Raw genomic sequence first — 19,592 nt, 5'->3', positions numbered from 1 at the left:
TTAATCCACCAACTCCCTTGGATTTCCAAACTACCTACTTACATGTTATTGGCACCCTTTGGGAATCGTTTTCCAGTTGGTCTCTCTTAGAACCATCCATGCTTTGGGTCTCCACAGGCCTTCTCTCGTGGCTGATATTATTGATCAAGATGGCTGGTCCCCTCCTCCCTCTCCCTCCCTCCCTCAATCACATCTGGAATGAGCTCCATCACTAGGAGGCCTGCTTTTAGAGGTGACTGTGTTACTTGGAAGACCAGCTCCTCTTGCTCCTTCTCATCCAAGGCTGCCTGGAATCTCATCCGTCTGCATGGCCCCTTAGCTCCTTGGTGCAAGCTCCACATCCCTCGCCATTGCTTCACAGCTTGGAGAATCTTCACCAAATGCCTCCCAACCCAGGCTTTTCTTCGCTCTAGACAGGTCTCAGTCTCCCCTGCCTGTTGCCTTTGCTGGAACAATACTGAAGACTTGGATCACCTCTTTTTTGAGTGCCCTACCGCTGCTGCCATCTGGAAAGGCATCCTCTCCAAGTGCTGGCCTTCTCGAAGAAGAATCCTCCCTTTCTCAAGGGAATGGATCTGGATTGACATGACCTTCGCGGGCAGCTCTATTTGCGACACGGTTGGCCGATTAGCCTTTTGTGCAACTTTCAACCACATTTGGATGGAGCGCAATATCAGGAAATGGACCTCCAACTCTCGCTCTTACCAGAAGATTTGGGATTCCATTTCCTTTGAAATTAAAGCAAAGTTATCGCTAGCTCCTCCTCCTAGTTGTTTTGACTCCCCAAGGAACAGGCTCATTGTTGATTCCTAGGGCCTATCAAATGTTTCTTTTGTTGCTTCAGCCGGCCGATAGCTAAGCTAGGGGTTGGCTTTTATTTTTCTTTCTTCCCTTGGGGGCCCCTTGTTTCTTTCTTCTCTTTTGGTAATGAATTTCTTATTCACCAAAAAAAAAAAAGAAAGCCTTTCTTTCTCATTACAATAAACTTTTAGTGACCTGTGCTTTTAACATACAAGGAAAATACAGTTTCTCTGTTTTAAGGAGTCTAGATCTTCCCACCAGGACTGAGCTGAACAACGCTAGTGGGTTTGGCCCACAGCAAGCATGGCTGTAATGACCCCATACACTATCTGTAACAGGATTAGAGCTTCAGCTTTATCAAGAACCACATACACGTTGTGGGCACTCGGCAAAGGTGAGCCTGGTACCCAAAGTTGGGCCTCAGGATAGGCCCAACCAAAGATTTTAGGAGATGGTCAGGTTTAGACAGATCTTCTGAGTCTGGATGACTGTTGAATCCACCTAGCCTGGCCCCATAGCAACCACAGCAAAGAAGCTCAATATCTATTCTGAGAACAAAGAACGAAGAAATCAGTGCAATATGATTAGTAAGCTGCTTTAACTCTTACATTGAACGGACAGCTGAAACATCAACTGGTGGCCCTCCTTCTATTGTATTGACGATCTCCAGAATAACATGCATAGGATCACCCTTGTATAATTGAAGAGCTTGCCTGGACACCATGAAAACTCATTAGCCATGTGCCACAAGAATTTTAGTCTCTGCACTGAATGTTTCAATTTGCTACAGCAAGTCCATAAGTTCACTTCCCATATTAGACACATTAAATTTTCAAAAGCACGGTCAACATACTTAAATTTCACACGAGCTTGACTATAGTGTTCCATCCGAAGTAAAGCATGTCCCCATGCACTCCATACAGGAAAAGCATCAATCTGAGAATCAAACAGTTTCAATATATGTATAAATAAATCAAATCGGATATAAAAAAATATAGGAACTAAGAAAATAACATGCACAATTAAATGCCTCCACATGGATGATACCTTGCACTTTTTGCTAGTATAGACAGCCATGCTGTAACGTTCATCTTCAATTAGCCTGTCACGAAGACGTTCAGACGACTCTCTGTCTGCAATATCATCAAGAGAAGCAACAATTCCAGACCCCAGAAGGCTTTGAAGCAACTCGGCCCGCCCAAGCCAGATTTCTGCTTGTGACAGAACTTCGGACACTTCATCAGTTGTTTGACTACCAACACTAGAGCTGCCAGCATCTGAAGAAGCATCATCAGCATCCCTACTTCTGTCCAAATTGCTCGACAAGTCACTGCTCCCAGCAAGTTTTCTCAGCTGGGATTTAGCATAAAACAATGCCTGCAGATGCAAAATGAAATAATATATACAATCTCCAATAATAAACTTTTATAGATAATAAAGCTATAGTTGAGGAAGATGCAGGTTCTATATGCACAGAATTCAGCTATCACCATGACTGACCACCCCTTATTTTTCATCAATAACCATGATGGTAGACCAAGGGGTTATTCATTTTTGACTATGACACAATACCCCAAGCAAGCAGCTTGGATTTCAACAAATATATACTCCTGGATTGTCTTAATCAATTGCTAAGGTAGTAACCTGTACAAAAGTTTCTGTCGCATGATATGCTCGGCCCAAATTTTCCATCGATGCATTCAAGGGCAGCTGCTGAGAGCTCAACACATTCTTCATCTGACCAACACACAAGTCCAGAGCACCTTTGGCAGATACTGACTCATCAAAGCACAATGAAAGCAGAGCCTAGCAATGAAAAAAGAACCACAAATTCAGCTGATCCAGGGCAGCATATTGTGAAGCAAATAATTACATGTGTGCTACCTTACGTTTACATTTTTCCAGCATGCACACACTGCAAAGTGAAATAAAAATACTATATTATTCATTTATTTGTATCTAGTTCAGTTTGAACATCTATGTTCAGGAATTTCTTCAGAGCTTTCAACAACAAATTTTCAGGAACTCTTTTTTATGGGTGTGATTGATTTCTTATCAAGCATATGTAGCAATACTAAATAAAGACAAAAATGCATTATTGAGAAAACATGTTTGCTGAAGACTACAAACCCAAATAGTACTTGATCAAAATATTGTCAAAACTTCAATATGTTTTGTGCAAGATTTGGTGTAGAATTGAAAAAAGTATTGCAAGATAGTTTTCTCCAGAAATTTTATACATTTAACAAAGACCTTAACTTTCTACCTAAAAAACTCAGAAACCATGGAAAATAATTTTCAGTAAGTATGAGACAACAGTAGCAGGATATTCTTTAAACATTTACTAGGTAAAATAAAAGTTATGTACACATGTTTGTATTGGTAATAGGAAATCATTTTCGTAATTCGTATATGCAAGATACTCAACATGCACATTGTGCAGTAGTGGCCTACGTCTACTAATGTTTATTTACATCCTATTCAAGTACAGAAGTACTTCTACTTTTTTTTTTCCTTAAGAGGGGGGGGGGGAGGACGGGAGGTACCAGCCAGGAGACTTGAACTCGAGACCTCTTGGTGAGCATGGGCATGAAGCGCACCACAGCTCACCAACTGCGCTAGGCAGCTGTTGTTACAGAGGTACTTTCACTGATTGTACATACTATGTCACAAATACATCATCTCTCAATTCAGAACCTGATTTCCCACCATACCTTAAAAAGAATTATATCCGGAGCACTTTCATATCGGTGAGAAGAGCGAACTGAATAATCCTTGTTTGGATCACCCGTGAGCATCCATTCCTCAGCAATCGAAACAGATGGGAGCCGTTCTTGCCCATCTGCAGAATATATTGAAAGGCGATCTTCCTGAATACCAGCCATTGCCTCCCAAGCGACTCTTTCAGATGGTGTTAATCCCGAGCTTTTTCTCTTCCTGTAAACTTCTTTTGGAGCTGTCTTGGTTCCAGTATCACGCCCAGTCCAAGAAAAAGCTCTCCGAGCCTCTTTTTGCAAGTTACTGAGGCTGCTGCTAAAATTGGACCTAGATGGAATGCCTATTCTTGCTTTCTGCTTCGGTCTTGGACCTGATACAGGTATCCGTTCCCTTGAAGAAGAGCTAGCACTGACTACAATAGCTTTGGCAGAATATGTAAGAATTAAGTTGTTGTTTCTCAGTGAAGGGAATTCTTTCAAGATCTGCCACCAGCCCCCAAAAACAAAAAATGCAAGAATAATTATGGATGGGGATAACAGCTAGAAATGACAGCAATTATTCCTTGGTATACATAAAAAAAAAATTATTTTCATGTCTTTGTAGGTGAGGTGGTAAAAGATGTCTTAGGCAATTGCTATGTTTTCCCTAATCAACAGTATGTAAGACCACCAGGAAACATGGGAATATGAGTATGGAGAAGAGGGCTCAAGTCAGTTAACGCATCTGCAAGGTCCTCAAAAATTAGTAGGAAAAGAATAGTACCAAAGATGCAGATTCCAGTTGTTTCCTCATTAGAAGCACTTCCAGAATCAGATGAGGATGTTCATGCAGAGAAGAACATCGTTGTTGCCATGGCAATGGCAAGGCTGCTAGAACACGGAGGCCCAAGGCCCAAGAATGAAGACGGGATAACTCAACATCAGACAGATTTCCACCCCACCGCTTCAAGAAAAAGTGAACCTTCATAAAACAAAAGAAACAATTATTACAGAAAGACCATGATGTTTATAAATCAACTCTTCAAATTTAAGTAGAAAAATAATAGGATACCAGAAGTTGCTTTGACCGCAGGTTTGGTAACAGCTGCATTGCACCCATTGCAACTGGTAAAGCATCATCAGGATCACGTAGTGAAGAAAGAAATCGTGAAGCTTCTGCTGGACCTCCACCATTAAGAGGGTCTGCAGTGAGAAGCTTCACAAGTTGTCTTCCTTGGAGTTCTCTTCGCAGATCTATAGATAAATTTGCACTTTCAGCTACTTCTAATGCAGCAGAAACTGCTCCTTTGCCAGCTAGCCTAAGTGCTAGACCTTCAGGATCTTCCTTACATTCAGCTTCTACCTGATAAAAATCGTGCCCAGTTTTTTTTTTGTTGTTGGGGGGGGGGGGGGAGGTGGGAGGGGGAGGGCGATAGAATTAATAAACAAATTTTTTCCCTCATACATTGCACATAAGATGAGAATGAAAACTTGAATTACATGTCAGCAGTATTTAAAGATATCAAGCAAAGTTCAATATAATGTACTTATTAGATTTAGGGAAAGGAAAGAAGAATAAGGACCTCTTGCCAGCTACTATAATGGTCATCTGCAGATAAAATGTGATTATACTTCTGCAAAGCTTGTCTCTTCTGCATGACCTAATGATATACAACAAAGAACATCACCAAGGCAACACAAAATAACCTAGCCAATAAAATATGGCGACAAAAGAAGAAATTACAAGTTACAACTAGTACTGCGTAAGCATCAGTTGATAACATCATGCTAACAAGTTACGAGCATTATAAATATATAACTCTGTTTGCGAGAAAATGATTATCTGTGATGCAGAGCTAAGGATGTACCGCCGTAGGAGAAAGAAATAGGTCCCTAATTGAGACCCAGTGGTTTTAGTAATAACCGGCACACTTAATCCTACACTTAGGCCCATATTCTAGTTATTACTTAAGCCCATCATAGGCCATCACTTAAGCCCAATATAGGCCATCGGTTGCACTAGTTTTGAGGCCCATATCCTGTCTCATATTGGGCCATCAATTGGTGGAGTTGCTGGACAACATATCTTGTGGTCCCATGTTGGGAATATTTACTTTTATAGTTTCTATTTTCAATGTATTTTTTCTTCTTTGGTTTTTGTCATTAGATGTTTCTATTTTGATTGTAGGCTACTTGGTAGCCAAGGGTTTCTATTTCATTTGCTTGTAGGCTAGTTGGTAGCCAAGGTTTCTATTTTTGTAATTGCAAGTTTGCAACTATTCAAGTTAATAAATAGAAGAAGGGACACACCTCCCACAATTTTGAAAAACAAAGTGATCCTTCTTCAATGAAGCAACAGCTCCTATTGTGTGAAGTAGCAGCAAACTAACAACCAAGATGGGGAATCCTTGGAATGGCGGGTGGTGAAACCAGACCAACCATATCCCCCTCTTTCTCTCCTTCCAATTATCTTTCTTTATTTGCTGATTCACTGTATAAGCCCTACTACCATGGGAGGTCCTTCACTGGTATCAGGATTGAGAATTGAAGTTTGAGGAGTTTTATATCTTGCCGCTCAGTCTACTTCAAGTTCTCAATTCTGTTTTGGGATGTATTCCAACAGCCATAGGTTCTTGAGTTTCTTTCTTACTCTTTAGCCCTCCATTCCCTTCAATGCTGTTTACTATTCTACTGTAGTAATAAGGGTACAAGGATATAATTCTCTGTTAGGGTTTATTAGTGTTGCCCTAGGGGCACTATTGTACTTGTACCTCGTAACATTCAATTATAAATAAAGCTGTGGTGTCTCATAGACACAAGTTCAATTCCCCAAATTCATCATGGTATCAGAGCAAGGATCAACATTGGGATCCAAACTTTAATGTTCTTGCTCATGAAACCCTAGAACCACCACCGCCGCCTCTCTCTCGCCTCCGTCTTCTCTCTCTCGGTTTCACCGCCAACCACCACTGCCGTTCTCTCCTCTCTCGGTTTCACCACCACCGCCTCCTTGTTTTTCCCTTTTCTTCACCCTTGGTAGTGAGTTTTTTTCCCACCAAGGGTCCCTTACCTTGCAATGATTTAAATCTCCCATTGCAGTTTTTGGAGATTTTTTATATTTTTTCCTGTGATAGGATCTCTTTTGGTGTCCATATCTGATCAACAACAATGTCTGACATGTCAACCGCATCCACTGGACAAGAAGGAGTCATTTAGCGAGAGTGTGACTTTCCTTTGTTCCCTATTAGCTCCATCAAACTAGATGGGAGCAACTACCTGATGTGGTCTCGTTCGTGTTCTCTTGCTATTGGTTCCCGTAGCCTTTCTAGTAACCTTATAGGGGAATCTGACAAGCCTACTGCTCTGGTCCTTCTCAAACTAAATGGGTTACTGACAATTGCCCAAGGAACTAAATCTCGCGAGATCTCGGTTTTTCCCAGGTTTGAGATGAGATGCCATACGAGATAAAAAAGTGCAATATCTCGGGTCAAGATGAGATCTTGGGTCAACCCAGATCTTGACCCAACTCACCTTATATAACTTCTAGATCTTGAGCTATCTCAACCGAGAGCTTGTTCCACTTCTACTGAGACTGCCATTTCGGTATATAGACACCTATCAATACAAACCTTGGTATACAGACATAGGACAGACACTTATTTATGCCTAATATCATTTAAGTAAATGATTTCATTTACTTAAGATATTATTCATAAATAAGCAAATACCCCCCTATTTGAATCCAATAAAAATAGTCACAAAATCAAATTCCAAAAGGAAAAAAAGTCAACCCCCCAGTTCAAGACCAAAAACTGGATTTTTGGCGGTAGGTGCAATTTTCAACTTTCTAATGCTGGGGTTTTTCTCAAATCTAAAAATTCCATAAATCTTAATATGGTAAAACATTGCTAAAAACCAGAAGTGCGGTAAAATATTAATTTGTTTTGATGTACAAAAAAATATTTTCAGTCCGAGCGATTTTGACAGCATTCGCGCACACCAAATTAAGTTTGACCGGTACATAACTTTTTCAATATAAATCTGATTTAAGCAATCTTGGATTGTTGGAAATTGCTTAAATCTGATTTATATTGAAGGAGTTATGTACCAGTCAAACTTAATTTGGTGTGCGCTAATGTTGTCAAAATCGCTCTAAATGAAATTTTTTTTTTTGTACAACAACAAATAAATATTTTACCGCACTTTTGGTTTTTAGCAATGTTTTACCATATTAAGATTTGAGAAAAACCCCAGCATTAGAAAGTTGAAAATTGCACCTACCGCTGAAAATCCAGTTTTTGTTCTTGAATGGGGGGGTTGACTTTTTTCCTTTTGGAATTTTATTTTTTAACTATTTTTATTGGATTCAAATAGGGGGGTATTTGCTTATTTATGAATAATATCTTAAGTAAATGAAATACAAAAACAAAAACATTTACTTAGATGATATTCGGCATAAATAAGTGTCTGTCCTGGTTTTTGGTATAAGTATTTGTCCTGGTTTCCCACTAAGTGAAACTCCTATTGGACTTTGTTTTTGCAAAATCTGATAGTGTCATTGTGTTTAAATGGCCTAACATAGGCTGAGTACCAATTTTCAGACCTAAACTAGGCCCAAAACCCACCGAAACCAAGTTTCGAGTTGAAAAAAAAAGATATCTCAAGACAACTCGGTTTTTCCCAGGGTTGAAACCTGGTCGAGTTCCAAGTTTTAGTTCCTTGCAACTGCCTTGTATTGTTTTATCTCATCAATAAATTACAAGGCCCAACCTGAGAGGAGGCTAGGCCTGCAAAAATCAAAAGCCCACATGGGCATAAACAAAGAAAAGGAAGCCCAAGAAAATACAAAAGCCCACAAGAGCAAAGAAGCCCAATAGAAAGAGAAGGACAGCCATGTCAATTCCAGGTAGGGAACCACAAACCCTAAACCAAATATCTCAGCACAACAACGACCAGCCGCCAAGACAAGAATCGGAGCATCACTGGCAAACAAACAGCCACAGTAGAGGGGAGCTGGCCTAGCAAAGGACCACGGCCAAGCGGGCAGCAGGCCAAGTGGAGGTGACAGCCACGTCGGAGAGGCACCGGCCTTGTAGAGGGCAACGGCGAACCGGCTGCCAGCCGAGCATAGCTTGCAGAGGGTAGCCTATGCAGCCGGCAGTAACACGGCGTTAGCCAAGCGAGCCAGGCGGATCAGGCAGAAGGCTGACCGAGAGGGGCTGGCGTCCAAGCAGCTGCAGTCCAAGTGACAACTGAGAGCACCGGCGATGCAAGACGACTGGCGAGGGAGAAGGCGAACGGGGCTGGAGGCGAAGAGACGGGTCAGCAGGCCAAGCGAGGAAGGCAGCCAGAGAGGGAGGCGACCCAGCAAAGTGAGCGGTTGTCAGAGACGAAAGCCCAGCGAAGCATCGTGACCAGGCAGGAGAGTCCCCAATGAGCCTGGGTACAAACCTAGCAGGCGGGCAAATTGCGAGGCAGCAAACCAGGCAAGGCCGACGACCACGAAAACAACAGACCAAGAGGGCTGTCAACTAGCATGACTGCAGACTGAGCAAAGATGGTGGCCACTAGCACTACACTGGTCCAAACGAGAAGACCAAGCTCCAAATCCTGATTCCCGAAGAAGAAGAGGAGAAGGCGGAGGAGGAAGAAAGGAGGGAGAGAAGCAGAAGAAGAACGGAAGGAGGAGCCTGACCTCACTGCCAGACTCCAAAACCTGATGAAGAAGAAGAAAAAAAAAAAAAAAGAGGAGGAAGCCGGGCTGCTCCACATCGGCGGCTCTGGGTTTTGCTTCCTATCGCTAAGGTGTTTTCTAGAGGAGACGGAGAGGGAGCGGGCCCCTTCCTTAAACTTGAAAAAAAAAGAAGAAGAAAATAAAGCAGTGTTCTGTACTCTAAGTAAGACTCCTACTTAGAGTCCACTTCCTATTGGCTTGTAGCTAAATTATTAGTAAAGGCAGCATGACAACAATAAATTACAAGTTGAGTCTATCGTGGCTTAGCAATTCCATCTCCATCATCTCTCTCTTTCTCTCCTGTCTTCCACTTGCAGGGACTGGTTCCAGGTTCTGGATTTGTTAAAGTACTAACCTATTATGGTTGTACTGTTTTGGTGTCTTCATTCCAGCCAATCCAACCATAGGATTGGCCTATAGTTTTTGTATTACCTGTCCTCCCTACCTTCAACCAGAATTTGAGGATCATCTGACCCATGGATTGCGATAGAAGAAAATACAGTTTCTTAGAGTTTGTATTTCTGTTATACCCTGTTCTAGCAGATCCAACCAGTGGATCAGCTTCAGGTTTGGAGAGATTGAACACCCTATTGAGAGGTCTATTCGAGTTTAATTTCATCCCCATCTGACCATTATATTCTGAGATTTTTTAAACTTCCTATATTCTGTCCTTTTGTTTCTTAAGCTTGAAACAAAAGCCTATTGGAGAGCAAGGATTCATGTTGCAGACCCCATTTAGCTGAGTTTCTCTTGACGTGCTGGGCTGTGCCTACTTCCTCTTACTATTTTTGCCAGGGAAAATTACGTTTATCACCCCTGTAGTTTGAATTTATTACATCTACCACCCCTGTAAATTAATTAATTATGTCCGTACCCCTGAGTGCTAACTCTGTTACTTTTAAATTGGAAAGACAGTTTTGCCCTTCCATATTCCCTATTAATTTAAAAAGTCAGTTTTGCCCTTCCCTGTTCTCTATTGATAAACTAACCCCACCCCTTGTTACCATTGCATACCTACTACCTAGAGCGAGAAGATTTCAGAGCACCTGCTGCTTCGGCGATGACCATCTGCTCCGGCGACGACTACCTCCTGCTCCGGCCTTGATCCAACAGGTAACTTCTACTTCTTCTTCTTCTCTGCTGCTGCTTCTTTTTCTCTGCTTCTTCTTCTTCCCTGCTGCTGCTTCTTCTTCTCTGCTTCTTGTTCTTCTCTGCTGCTTCTCTCTGCTTCTTCTTAATGTTAGAGATTGATCACGAGTCACCATCCCATCCCAAACCTTCCTTGCGTATCTTCTTTTTTCTGCAAGTCACCATCTCATCCCATCCATAGTTCGAGAACTTGTTTCGTTTCGGTATTTCGGGCTGACCGAAATATCCGAAATATTCGAAATTTCGGATATTTCAGTCGCAATATTGTATTTTTTCTGGTATGTTTCGATAGGTCATTTTGGTGGGTTTTAGGCCAAGTTAAGGCCTGAAACTTCATGGAAACCCTATTTTAGGCTATATAAACACATTTAAATGTTCAAATTGCAAAAATAGTCACCCAAAATGGTGTTTTGGATGTGCACCATTGATTGGCAACGTACGGTCAAACCCTAATATATATTAAACATTACACATACACATTGTACATTAAACAAGTAAATTGACTTGGAACTAAGTTGGAAACATAATGACTCATAAGTTAAGTCATAAATCATAATATTAAGTACATAAGACATCAAGTCAATAACAAGTTAACAAATAACAACTTAAGAGTTAAGATTTAAGAAGATGATATCAAACATTCCAAATCACAATATGTCAATATCCCCAATTGTCCCCTACAAGGCTACAAGTCAAGTAGTCAACTAGTCATCATTCATCTCAAATGTTTACAAATTTGCTAATAATAACTACTCCGCCGTCCAGGATCAACCCCACTCATGGTCCGCTAGAGCCGACGTGTATTGCTCTCCGACTGTAGGACAAATGCATGCCACGTCATAGTCTGGGAGAAGAAGCAAGTGTAGTCATCCACAGTGGCCATGTCAATTGCATCATCAACATGCTGAAGGTAACCTATCCTACGATATAAGTCACCAAACTGTGAAGAAATACTACCCACTGATCCACTGTGAAGAAATGAGAAAAAACCTTCAAAAACCAAGCAAAAGTGCAAACCCAGAGCTGTTTCTCAGTCTCGGTCAAAATTTTGACCGAGACTGACGAAACATGTTCATTTATATAAAGCAATTTCTCAAGAAACTCAAAATCTCGCGAAATTTTGAAAAAATCTCGAGATATCTCGAAATTTCGATCGAATTTTTGTATTTTTTTTATTCGAGGTGGCATTTCATTTCGAGGAGGTCGAAATGAGATTTTGAACTATGATCCCATCTCTAAGCTTTAGGAAAAGCAAAAAGACCTAAATTCAATAACTAATTTTGTCTACTAAAGCTTTGTCCAAGATTGGTCTGCTTTCCCACATTTGGTTGTGCTCCTTATGAGAAGAAACCATTTTGTTGGTCATCTTCCACCCAAGTCATTGTGTCATATGCAACGATTATGCTTTTTGGATCTTTCAAATAACACTCTATCTGGAAGCATACCTTCTTGCCTCAACAACATCACCTCATGGCAAGAAAAATCTGAATCACCATTTTTTGGAGAAATATGGTTTTCCAGGTACATTGAAGTTAAACACAAGATAAATTTTGCCATAAAGAAAAATTTGAACTCATATGAGGGTCTTCCTCTTGCTCAGATGGCTAGGATCGATTTTTCCCTAAACCAATTCCATTCCATCTCAAATTGGAGAGCTGAGAGCCCTGCTTTCATTAAACCTTTCTCACAATTCTCTAATGGGCCATTTTCCAGAATCCTTTCAAGAGTTGGAAAATTTGGAGAGTTTGGATCTCTCCCATAACAAGTTGGTAGGAATGATCCCTCCTCAAATGATTCAACTCTATTATCTTTCTACTTTCGATGTGGCATTCAATCAACTCCATAGTTGTCATGGCGTCGCCATGGCGTCCTGGCGCTGGAGAGGGTTGCATGGCGACCTACGCCATGGCATCCCTCTTTGATTTCTTCTTCCTGTCTTCGATTTCTTCTTTCCCTCTTCAATTTCTTTCGATTTCTTCTTTCCCTCTTCGATTTCTTCTTCGATTTCAGAATTTTCTTCTTAAAACTTGAGAAACAATAGAGAAAAAATAAAACATGGCTTGAGTATACATCTATTAATACATTAAAAATAGAGAAAATAAAAAATAAAACATGGTCGACATGCTCGCCATGGCGGGCGACATGTCAATATATCGATGTGACACCCCTCCACCGACTTGGATCGCCGTGACGCCGTGACAACTATGATCAACTCTCAAGCAAGATCCCATATGAGAACAATTTTGCAACTTTCAGTAAAATGTCTAAGCTTTGCCATACTATTTTGGCTTTTGAAATTTCAAAAAAACAACTAATCCCCTTCCCAGTTTTGGATCTAAAAGGAGCAGTTCAAACCAGCAGAGGAATAGTGGCCATGGCGCAATGTGAGGAGAAAAACGGTGGAGGTCATCGATGATGGTGATGGCGACGTCGTTGTTGGGAATGGTTGGCGATGGTGGCATCGGTTGATCGGAGGTGGGATGAAGGTTTTGAGGCGATGAAGGTCCTCTGAAAACAACCGATAGACGATGAAAGTTCTCTCGTTTTCCTTTTTTTCATTTAGAGAAGATGATGTTTTAGGGGTGAATAAGTAATATTAATTATTTCAAGTGGGAGTAAATAAGGAATGAGGTTTTATTAAGGGTAGTATGGGCATTTAAATTAAATTGGGCGATGACATCATCACTTAATTGTTCTAATCTAATGGTAAGGGTATGGTTGTAAGGCTTTTCCAAAATACAAGGGAAGTTTTGAAATAGATTAATTTACAGGGGTGGTAGACGTAATAAATTCAAACTACAGGGGTGGTAAACGTAATTTTCTCATATATATATATATATATATATATATATATATATATATATATATATATATATATAACTCTATTTTCCCTACTTTGTTCTGTTTGGATCCATATAGCCGACCCCATTAAGTTGGGATAAGGCTGAGTTTGTTGTTGTTGTTTCTTGAGCTTGAATTGCGGTGTTTCTGTCCTGTGGTTATTGTGTTCTCTTAATCTTACTTTGCCTACCTTAAAACACATCAATCTGCCACGAGCTACCATGTGGCAGACATGGGGGGTGTACATGAGAAGAGAACCCTATGCCCATCTCACTAGTCAATTTTCAGCCCCATGAGTAGGAAAATGGTCTCAAAAGTGTGTAAAAAGTGATAAAATTACAAAAATGTGACTAGCTTCCATTGTAATGTAATGGCAATTTTACAATTTTAAGGAAGTTTGTAAAAACTTCTAGACCATTCCACTAGCTTGTCTGAGGCTGAAATTTGACTAGTAAGATGGGTATAGAGTCCTTTATCACATGGATCCATACACATTCTTATATTTTGTGGCAATGAAGCAAATTAAACTAAAGTAGCTTGTCTAAGGCTGAAATTTGACTAGTAAGATGGGTATAGAGTCATTTATCACATGGATCCATACACATTCTTATATTTTGTGGCAATGAAGCAAATATAAACTAAAGTAGATACCTCATTCTTAATTGGATCACTTTCCGGCAAGTGACAGCTGCACATTAATAGAACATCCATAGAAGCATCTAGTTCCCATCTGTGCAGATACCTGAAACAGAAATTTTTTATGCAATAATGTTTTAGCAGTACATAAAAGAGTACACACACAGCACGGATTTTCCCATCTCCGCAAACACCACCATTAGTGCTGAATACACACATAAACACATATAAGAGTTGACCAAGAGGGGATTTTCCAGCTTAAAACTACTGTTATTAGATGCACAGAAAGGATAAGAAAAGGGAAAAGAGAACCAGAAAAGATTGGAGAAGAAGAAGAATACGAAGAAGAAAAGAGTGTATGAGTCATCGACTCCCACTTCATATGCTATTAACTTATATGAGAAAGATATAGAATTACAAATATGCCCTTATAAGTTATGAGAAATGAAATTCCCCCAACATACACATTTTACATATACATGACCAATATGCCCTCACTAGATATTTCAACACACCACCTCAAGCTGGAGCATAGATATCACACATGCCCAGCTTGTCTAACAAATGCATGAAAGCGTAGGGAGACAATTTCTTTGGTCTAACACATCTGTTAGTTGTTCTCTTAATCTCACAAAAGGTGAGCATAGACATCCAAATTGAAGTTTTTCCTTGATAAAGTGACAGTCCACTTCAATATGTTTAGTATGATCATGCTGGAACTGGATTGTGAGCCATACTGATCAGGGTTTTAAGTATCGGTAAGTATCATATCTTATCGGCCGATACATATCGGTATCGATGGGGATTGATACAATACTTGTTACCAAAAAACAATTGTATCAACCGATATAGGTTGAAACGGCCCAATATGGGACCGATACACTTGGTACACCACCTTTAGACCTGCAAAACAGAAACTGTGAGTGAGATACAGAACTGAGAGCAACCAAAGGCCTTGGAAACTTGTTTTTCTCTTGGATATGAGTTGGAGGAAATCATCTAACATAAAAAATGAACCTAATCTTTACCATTTCAAAAAGTTTTGGGGATTTACAGTGCTGCAATCATGGATCAAAACAGATTTGAGCAAAAAAAAGTAGTAAAGTAGAAGTTTTTTTTTTGTGCTCAAATCTTTTTTTTCTTTCTTTTAATGCGTCACTAGATTAGGTAAAAACAAATTAAATCCTTGCATCAAGTTGATATATAATTACATGTTGCATAATAAGGTGTTTTATGCTTCAAAAATATATTTATGTATCATAAGCATATACATGCATTTCTTGATCATTTCCATGCGTATCATTATTGTATCTTGTGTCTCTACGTTACGATACGATGTCTCTTAAAATCTCCCCTCCAATACGATACCTGAAACCAATACTTAAGTCCTTAATAATGATAGTCGCTTTGTTGTCATAGTAGAGTCTTATAGGTTTGTCAGCCTCAAGACCCAGTTCCTAGATCAACTTCTTTAGCAATAGAAGTTCAAAAACTACATAAGCCATATGCCTTGGCTCTAGATCTGGCAACAATGAATTGTTTCTTGCTCCTCCAAGTTACCAGACTCCTACTGATAAAGGTTATCCTGATGTAGACAACCTGTCTATGACTAATCCTGCTCAATCTACATCAGTATATGCCTCTATTCTCAAATGATTATTTCTCTTGAATAGTAATCCTTTCCTTGGGCTTGACTTCAGATACTTGATAATTCGATAAATTGCTTTCATGTGACCAATTCTAGGAGCATGAATGAACTAGCCGACCACACTGACAGCATATGCAATATCTAGACGAGTGAAGGTGAGATAGATCAACTTCCCAACCAGTCTTTGTTGTCTCCCTACATCACCAACCAGATGTCCACTTTCCCCACCAAATTTATGATTTTGGTCAATAGGTGAGTCTATAGGCTTACAACCCAAAATCTCCGTTTCAATTAGAAGATCCAAGACATACTTCCTCTAACAGATATAAATGCCCTTGGTTGACCTTGATATCTCAATTCCTAAGAATTATTTTAAGCTACTCAGGTTCTTAATTTCAAATTGATAAGCTAAATACTCTTTTAGTTTCCTTACTTTTTCCTCATCATCACCTAGTCACCACCATATCATCAATGTACACAATGAGAGCTGTAAACATACCATCATGCCAACCAAAATTTCATGAAATATTTCGGTTTCAACCAAAATCAACACAAAATGACTATCAAAATTACAATGTCAAAATGGACCAAAATTTGTGAAATGGATTTTCACCAAAATATTTCGGTTTCGACAGAAATCAAAATGAGTTAGAAATCTGAAATTTCAAACCTGCTTATCATATGCTCTCTTGGTGAACAAGGTATGGTTTGCTTGGCTTTGATTGTATCTGTTTTTTACCATAGCTTGTCTAAACTGATAAACCAAGCTCTTGATGATTGTTTCAGACCATAAAGAGCCTTTTTTAGGTGGTACACCATATCTTTTGCTGTGGGAGACTTAAATCTAGGGGAGTTTGCATGTACACCACCTCTTCCAGATTACCCTGCAGAAAAGCACTTTCACATAAACTGATATAGGGACCCGTTCCTAATTTGCATCCAAGGACAGAATAACCCTTATAAAGTTCAACTTAGCTATAAGGGCAAAGGTTTCTTGGCAATCAAAACTATATACCTGTCCAAAGCCCTTTACCACCAATCTAGTCTTATATTTCTCAATAGTGTCACTTGGCTTGTACCATATTGTGAACATCCATCTGCATCCCACTGGATTTTGCCCTTTGGACGATCAACCAAATCCCAAGTACCACTCCTCTCCAATTCCTTCATTCCTCATGCATAGCGTCCTTACACATTTTTTTTTTTTTTGGTGAATAAATAAATCTATTACCCAAGTGTAAAGCCCTCAAGCTCACTCACTTGGCATTCGCCGATGATTTGATGATATTCTCCAAGGCTTCAATTGCCTCTTTAGAAGCTATCTTGCTTTGTCTCCAGCAATTCAAAGAGCTCTCGGGCCTTCGCATCAACCCCTCCAAGTCCCTCATCTTCTTTGCAGGAGTTTCTGATTTAGACAAAGCTGCCTTCCTTGCCGCTTCAGGGTTCCTTGAAGGCCAGCTGCCTGTCAAATACCTGGGAATTCCCTTGATCCCGGCTAGATTGTCTGCTCATCACTGCATCACTGCACTCCCATGTTGGATCTGATCCGAAAGAGACTTCAGCTCTGGAAAAGCAAGCTTCTTTCTTATGCTGGCAGGTTGGTTCTCATTAGATCAGTTCTGGAAGCTTCTTATATCTACTGGTCGGGTATTTATGGGCTTCCCCAAGCTACTATCAAGGCTCTTGAAGCTCTTATGGCTTCCTTCCTCTGGAAGGGCACTGACACCTCGAGGTTTCTTCATCCTTTAAGTTGGGCTGCTGTTTACCTTCCCAAGAAGGAAGGAGGGTTAGGCATTAGCAGAATCAAAGATGTCAACTCAGCTGGTATCATCAAGCTTCTCTGGAAGATTGCCTCGAAAAAAAAGAGCATTTGGGTGGATTGGATTTATTCGGGTCTTCTCCGCAATGACTCCATTTGGACTGCCTCCTCTTTATCTGATGCCTCTTGGGTCTGGAGGAAGATTCTTGCTAGCCGTCCCTTGGTCCTTCAAGTCATTCGCTCCAACATTGGTGATGGTCGTTCTACTTACCTATGGCTTGACAACTGGCATCCTAGGGGAATTGTTCTGCACCAGATTACCCCTAGAACCATATACTCCTCCGGCTTACATAGGCTTTCTTTGGTTGCGGACATTCTAGGTCACAATGGTTGGGCTCCCCCCCCCCCCAACTGGTCCTTCCCTCATTGCTATCTGGAATGAGCTCCTCTCTGTCACTAGAAGGGCTGCTTCTAGAGGTGACTGTGTTACTTGGTCTTCGAACAACTCCTGCTCCTTCTCTTCCAAGGCTGCTTGGAATTTTGTTCGTCTGAAAGGCCCTTTGGTTCCTTGGCGTAGGCTCCTTTGGTTCAAGCATCACATTCCTAGGCACTGCATCACAGCCTGGAGAGTTTTCAACAACTGCCTCCCCATTCAAGCCTTTCTTCGCAGCCGCCAGATCTTAGTCTCTCGTGCTTGCTGCCTCTGTTGGAACAATGATGAAGACTTGAACCACCTTTTCTTTGAGTGCCCTACTGCTGCTGCCATTTAGAAGGGTGTCCTCCTCAAAGGCTGGCCTTCTTGTAGATGTATCCTTCCCTTCTCTAGAGAATGGATTTGGATTGAAATGACTTTTGCGGGCTCCTCTACTTGTGACTTGGTTGGGAAGCTGGCGTTCTGTGCTACTCACAACCATATTTGGATGGAGCGCAATTTGAGAAAATGGACCTCCAACTCTCGGCCTTACCAGAAGATTTGGGATTCCATTTCCTTTGAAATTAAAGCAAAGTTATCTTCTATCCCCCCCCCCTTCTTGTATAGAGTCCCTGAGGAACAGGACCATTGTTCTTTCCTGGGGTCTCTCTAATGTTTCCTTGGTTTCTCCGGCTTCTGTTTAGGCTGGTTGGCTTCCCCCTTTGGGGCCCTCTGTAATTTTCTTTCTCCTCTCTTTTGGTAATGAATTTTTTATTCACCCAAAAAAGAAAAAAATCTATTACCAAACCCCAGGAGGGGGCAGAGGGAAAAAAGGGGGGGAATACAAGGGGGGGGGGGGGGAAGGAAACAAGCCTCAAGCTACCAAAGAAGAGGTAGGAGGCTGCAAGAGAGAAATATCAAGACCCCAAGATACAACAATATGCCTGTTCCTTAGGGTATCTAAAATGGACCTATGAGGGATAAAGCTGAGCTTGGAGGACACGTCAAAAGAGAACACTTTCCAAATCAAATCGTAAGATCTAGAGTTGGAGGTCTATCTTCTAAGATTTCACTCCATCCAAATGTGATAAATTGCAGAACCGAAAACAAGCTTACCAACAGTGTCGCAGATGAAGCGACCAGAGAATGTCATGTCAAGCCAGAGGCAGGCCCAGAGCCATTCTCTATGAAAAGCAAGAGGTCTCCTGCACCGGGGCCAATGATAGTGAGGGCTTTCTTCCAGATGGAGGAGGACAAAGGGCAGTCAAAGAAGAGGTGGGGCATATCCTCGTCACCATTCCAGCAGAAAACGCAGGAAGGGGGGGGTAGGGATGTGTCTGTGGATAAGGAAGGCTTGGGTTCTCCAGGTTGTAAAGCTATGGTGAGGGATATAGCCTTTGAACCAGACTAACTTACACCAAGGGACAAAGGGGCTAGGGTTCCTAATAAAAATCCAAGCCGATCTAGAGCAGAAGAGGCTGTTGGGGGAGGGAAGCAAAATGACCTTATCTGCATGAGGCGGGGGGGAAGGGAAGGCCAGATCTGGGATAGGATGGTGTAATGGAGGGAAGGAGGGGGGACCAAGAGTCTCAAGAGATGATGGAGGAGAGGGGGGCCAGATTTGGGGATGCCCGAAGAAAAAATCTGCCTAGGGCTAAAGACATTGTAAAGAACCCCAAGGGGGTGCCAGGGATCAAGCCAGAGAGAGACGGAGGAGCCATCGACAATGGAGGAGGAGGTAGCTCTAAGAGCAAAGGGGCGAAGGAGGAGGATCTTACGCCAAACCCAGGAAGAGTCGGGGGGAAATGGGGACAGTCCAGATGGAATCAGGCTTTAAGAGGTGGGAGTAAACCCAGTTGACCCAGATGGAGTCGTGCCTAGAGGAGATTTTCCAAATGAGCTTCAGGATGCCCGCG

At 41.2% G+C, this 19,592-nt stretch overlaps 1 protein-coding gene across 1 annotated transcript in view; it reads right to left on the bottom strand.

Annotated features, from left to right (window-relative positions):
- LOC122652610 overlaps positions 1–19,592 on the bottom strand; it is a 217,515-nt gene that overhangs the window by 74,527 nt on the left and 123,396 nt on the right. The window contains exons 18-26 of the mRNA XM_043846393.1: positions 13,873–13,963; positions 5,081–5,158; positions 4,570–4,860; positions 4,282–4,479; positions 3,516–4,001; positions 2,446–2,607; positions 1,849–2,178; positions 1,655–1,737; positions 1,410–1,514 (exon numbers count right to left, since the gene is read on the bottom strand). Of these exons, the coding sequence (XP_043702328.1) occupies positions 1,410–1,514; positions 1,655–1,737; positions 1,849–2,178; positions 2,446–2,607; positions 3,516–4,001; positions 4,282–4,479; positions 4,570–4,860; positions 5,081–5,158; positions 13,873–13,963 (1,824 nt within the window). The remainder of the gene's footprint in view (positions 1–1,409; positions 1,515–1,654; positions 1,738–1,848; positions 2,179–2,445; positions 2,608–3,515; positions 4,002–4,281; positions 4,480–4,569; positions 4,861–5,080; positions 5,159–13,872; positions 13,964–19,592) is intronic.

Source organism: Telopea speciosissima, chromosome 2 (assembly GCF_018873765.1).
Source record: "Telopea speciosissima isolate NSW1024214 ecotype Mountain lineage chromosome 2, Tspe_v1, whole genome shotgun sequence".
NCBI lineage: Eukaryota > Viridiplantae > Streptophyta > Magnoliopsida > Proteales > Proteaceae > Telopea > Telopea speciosissima.
Note: the sequence above shows the minus strand (reverse complement) of the source record. Positions and strands in the feature narration are given on the sequence as shown.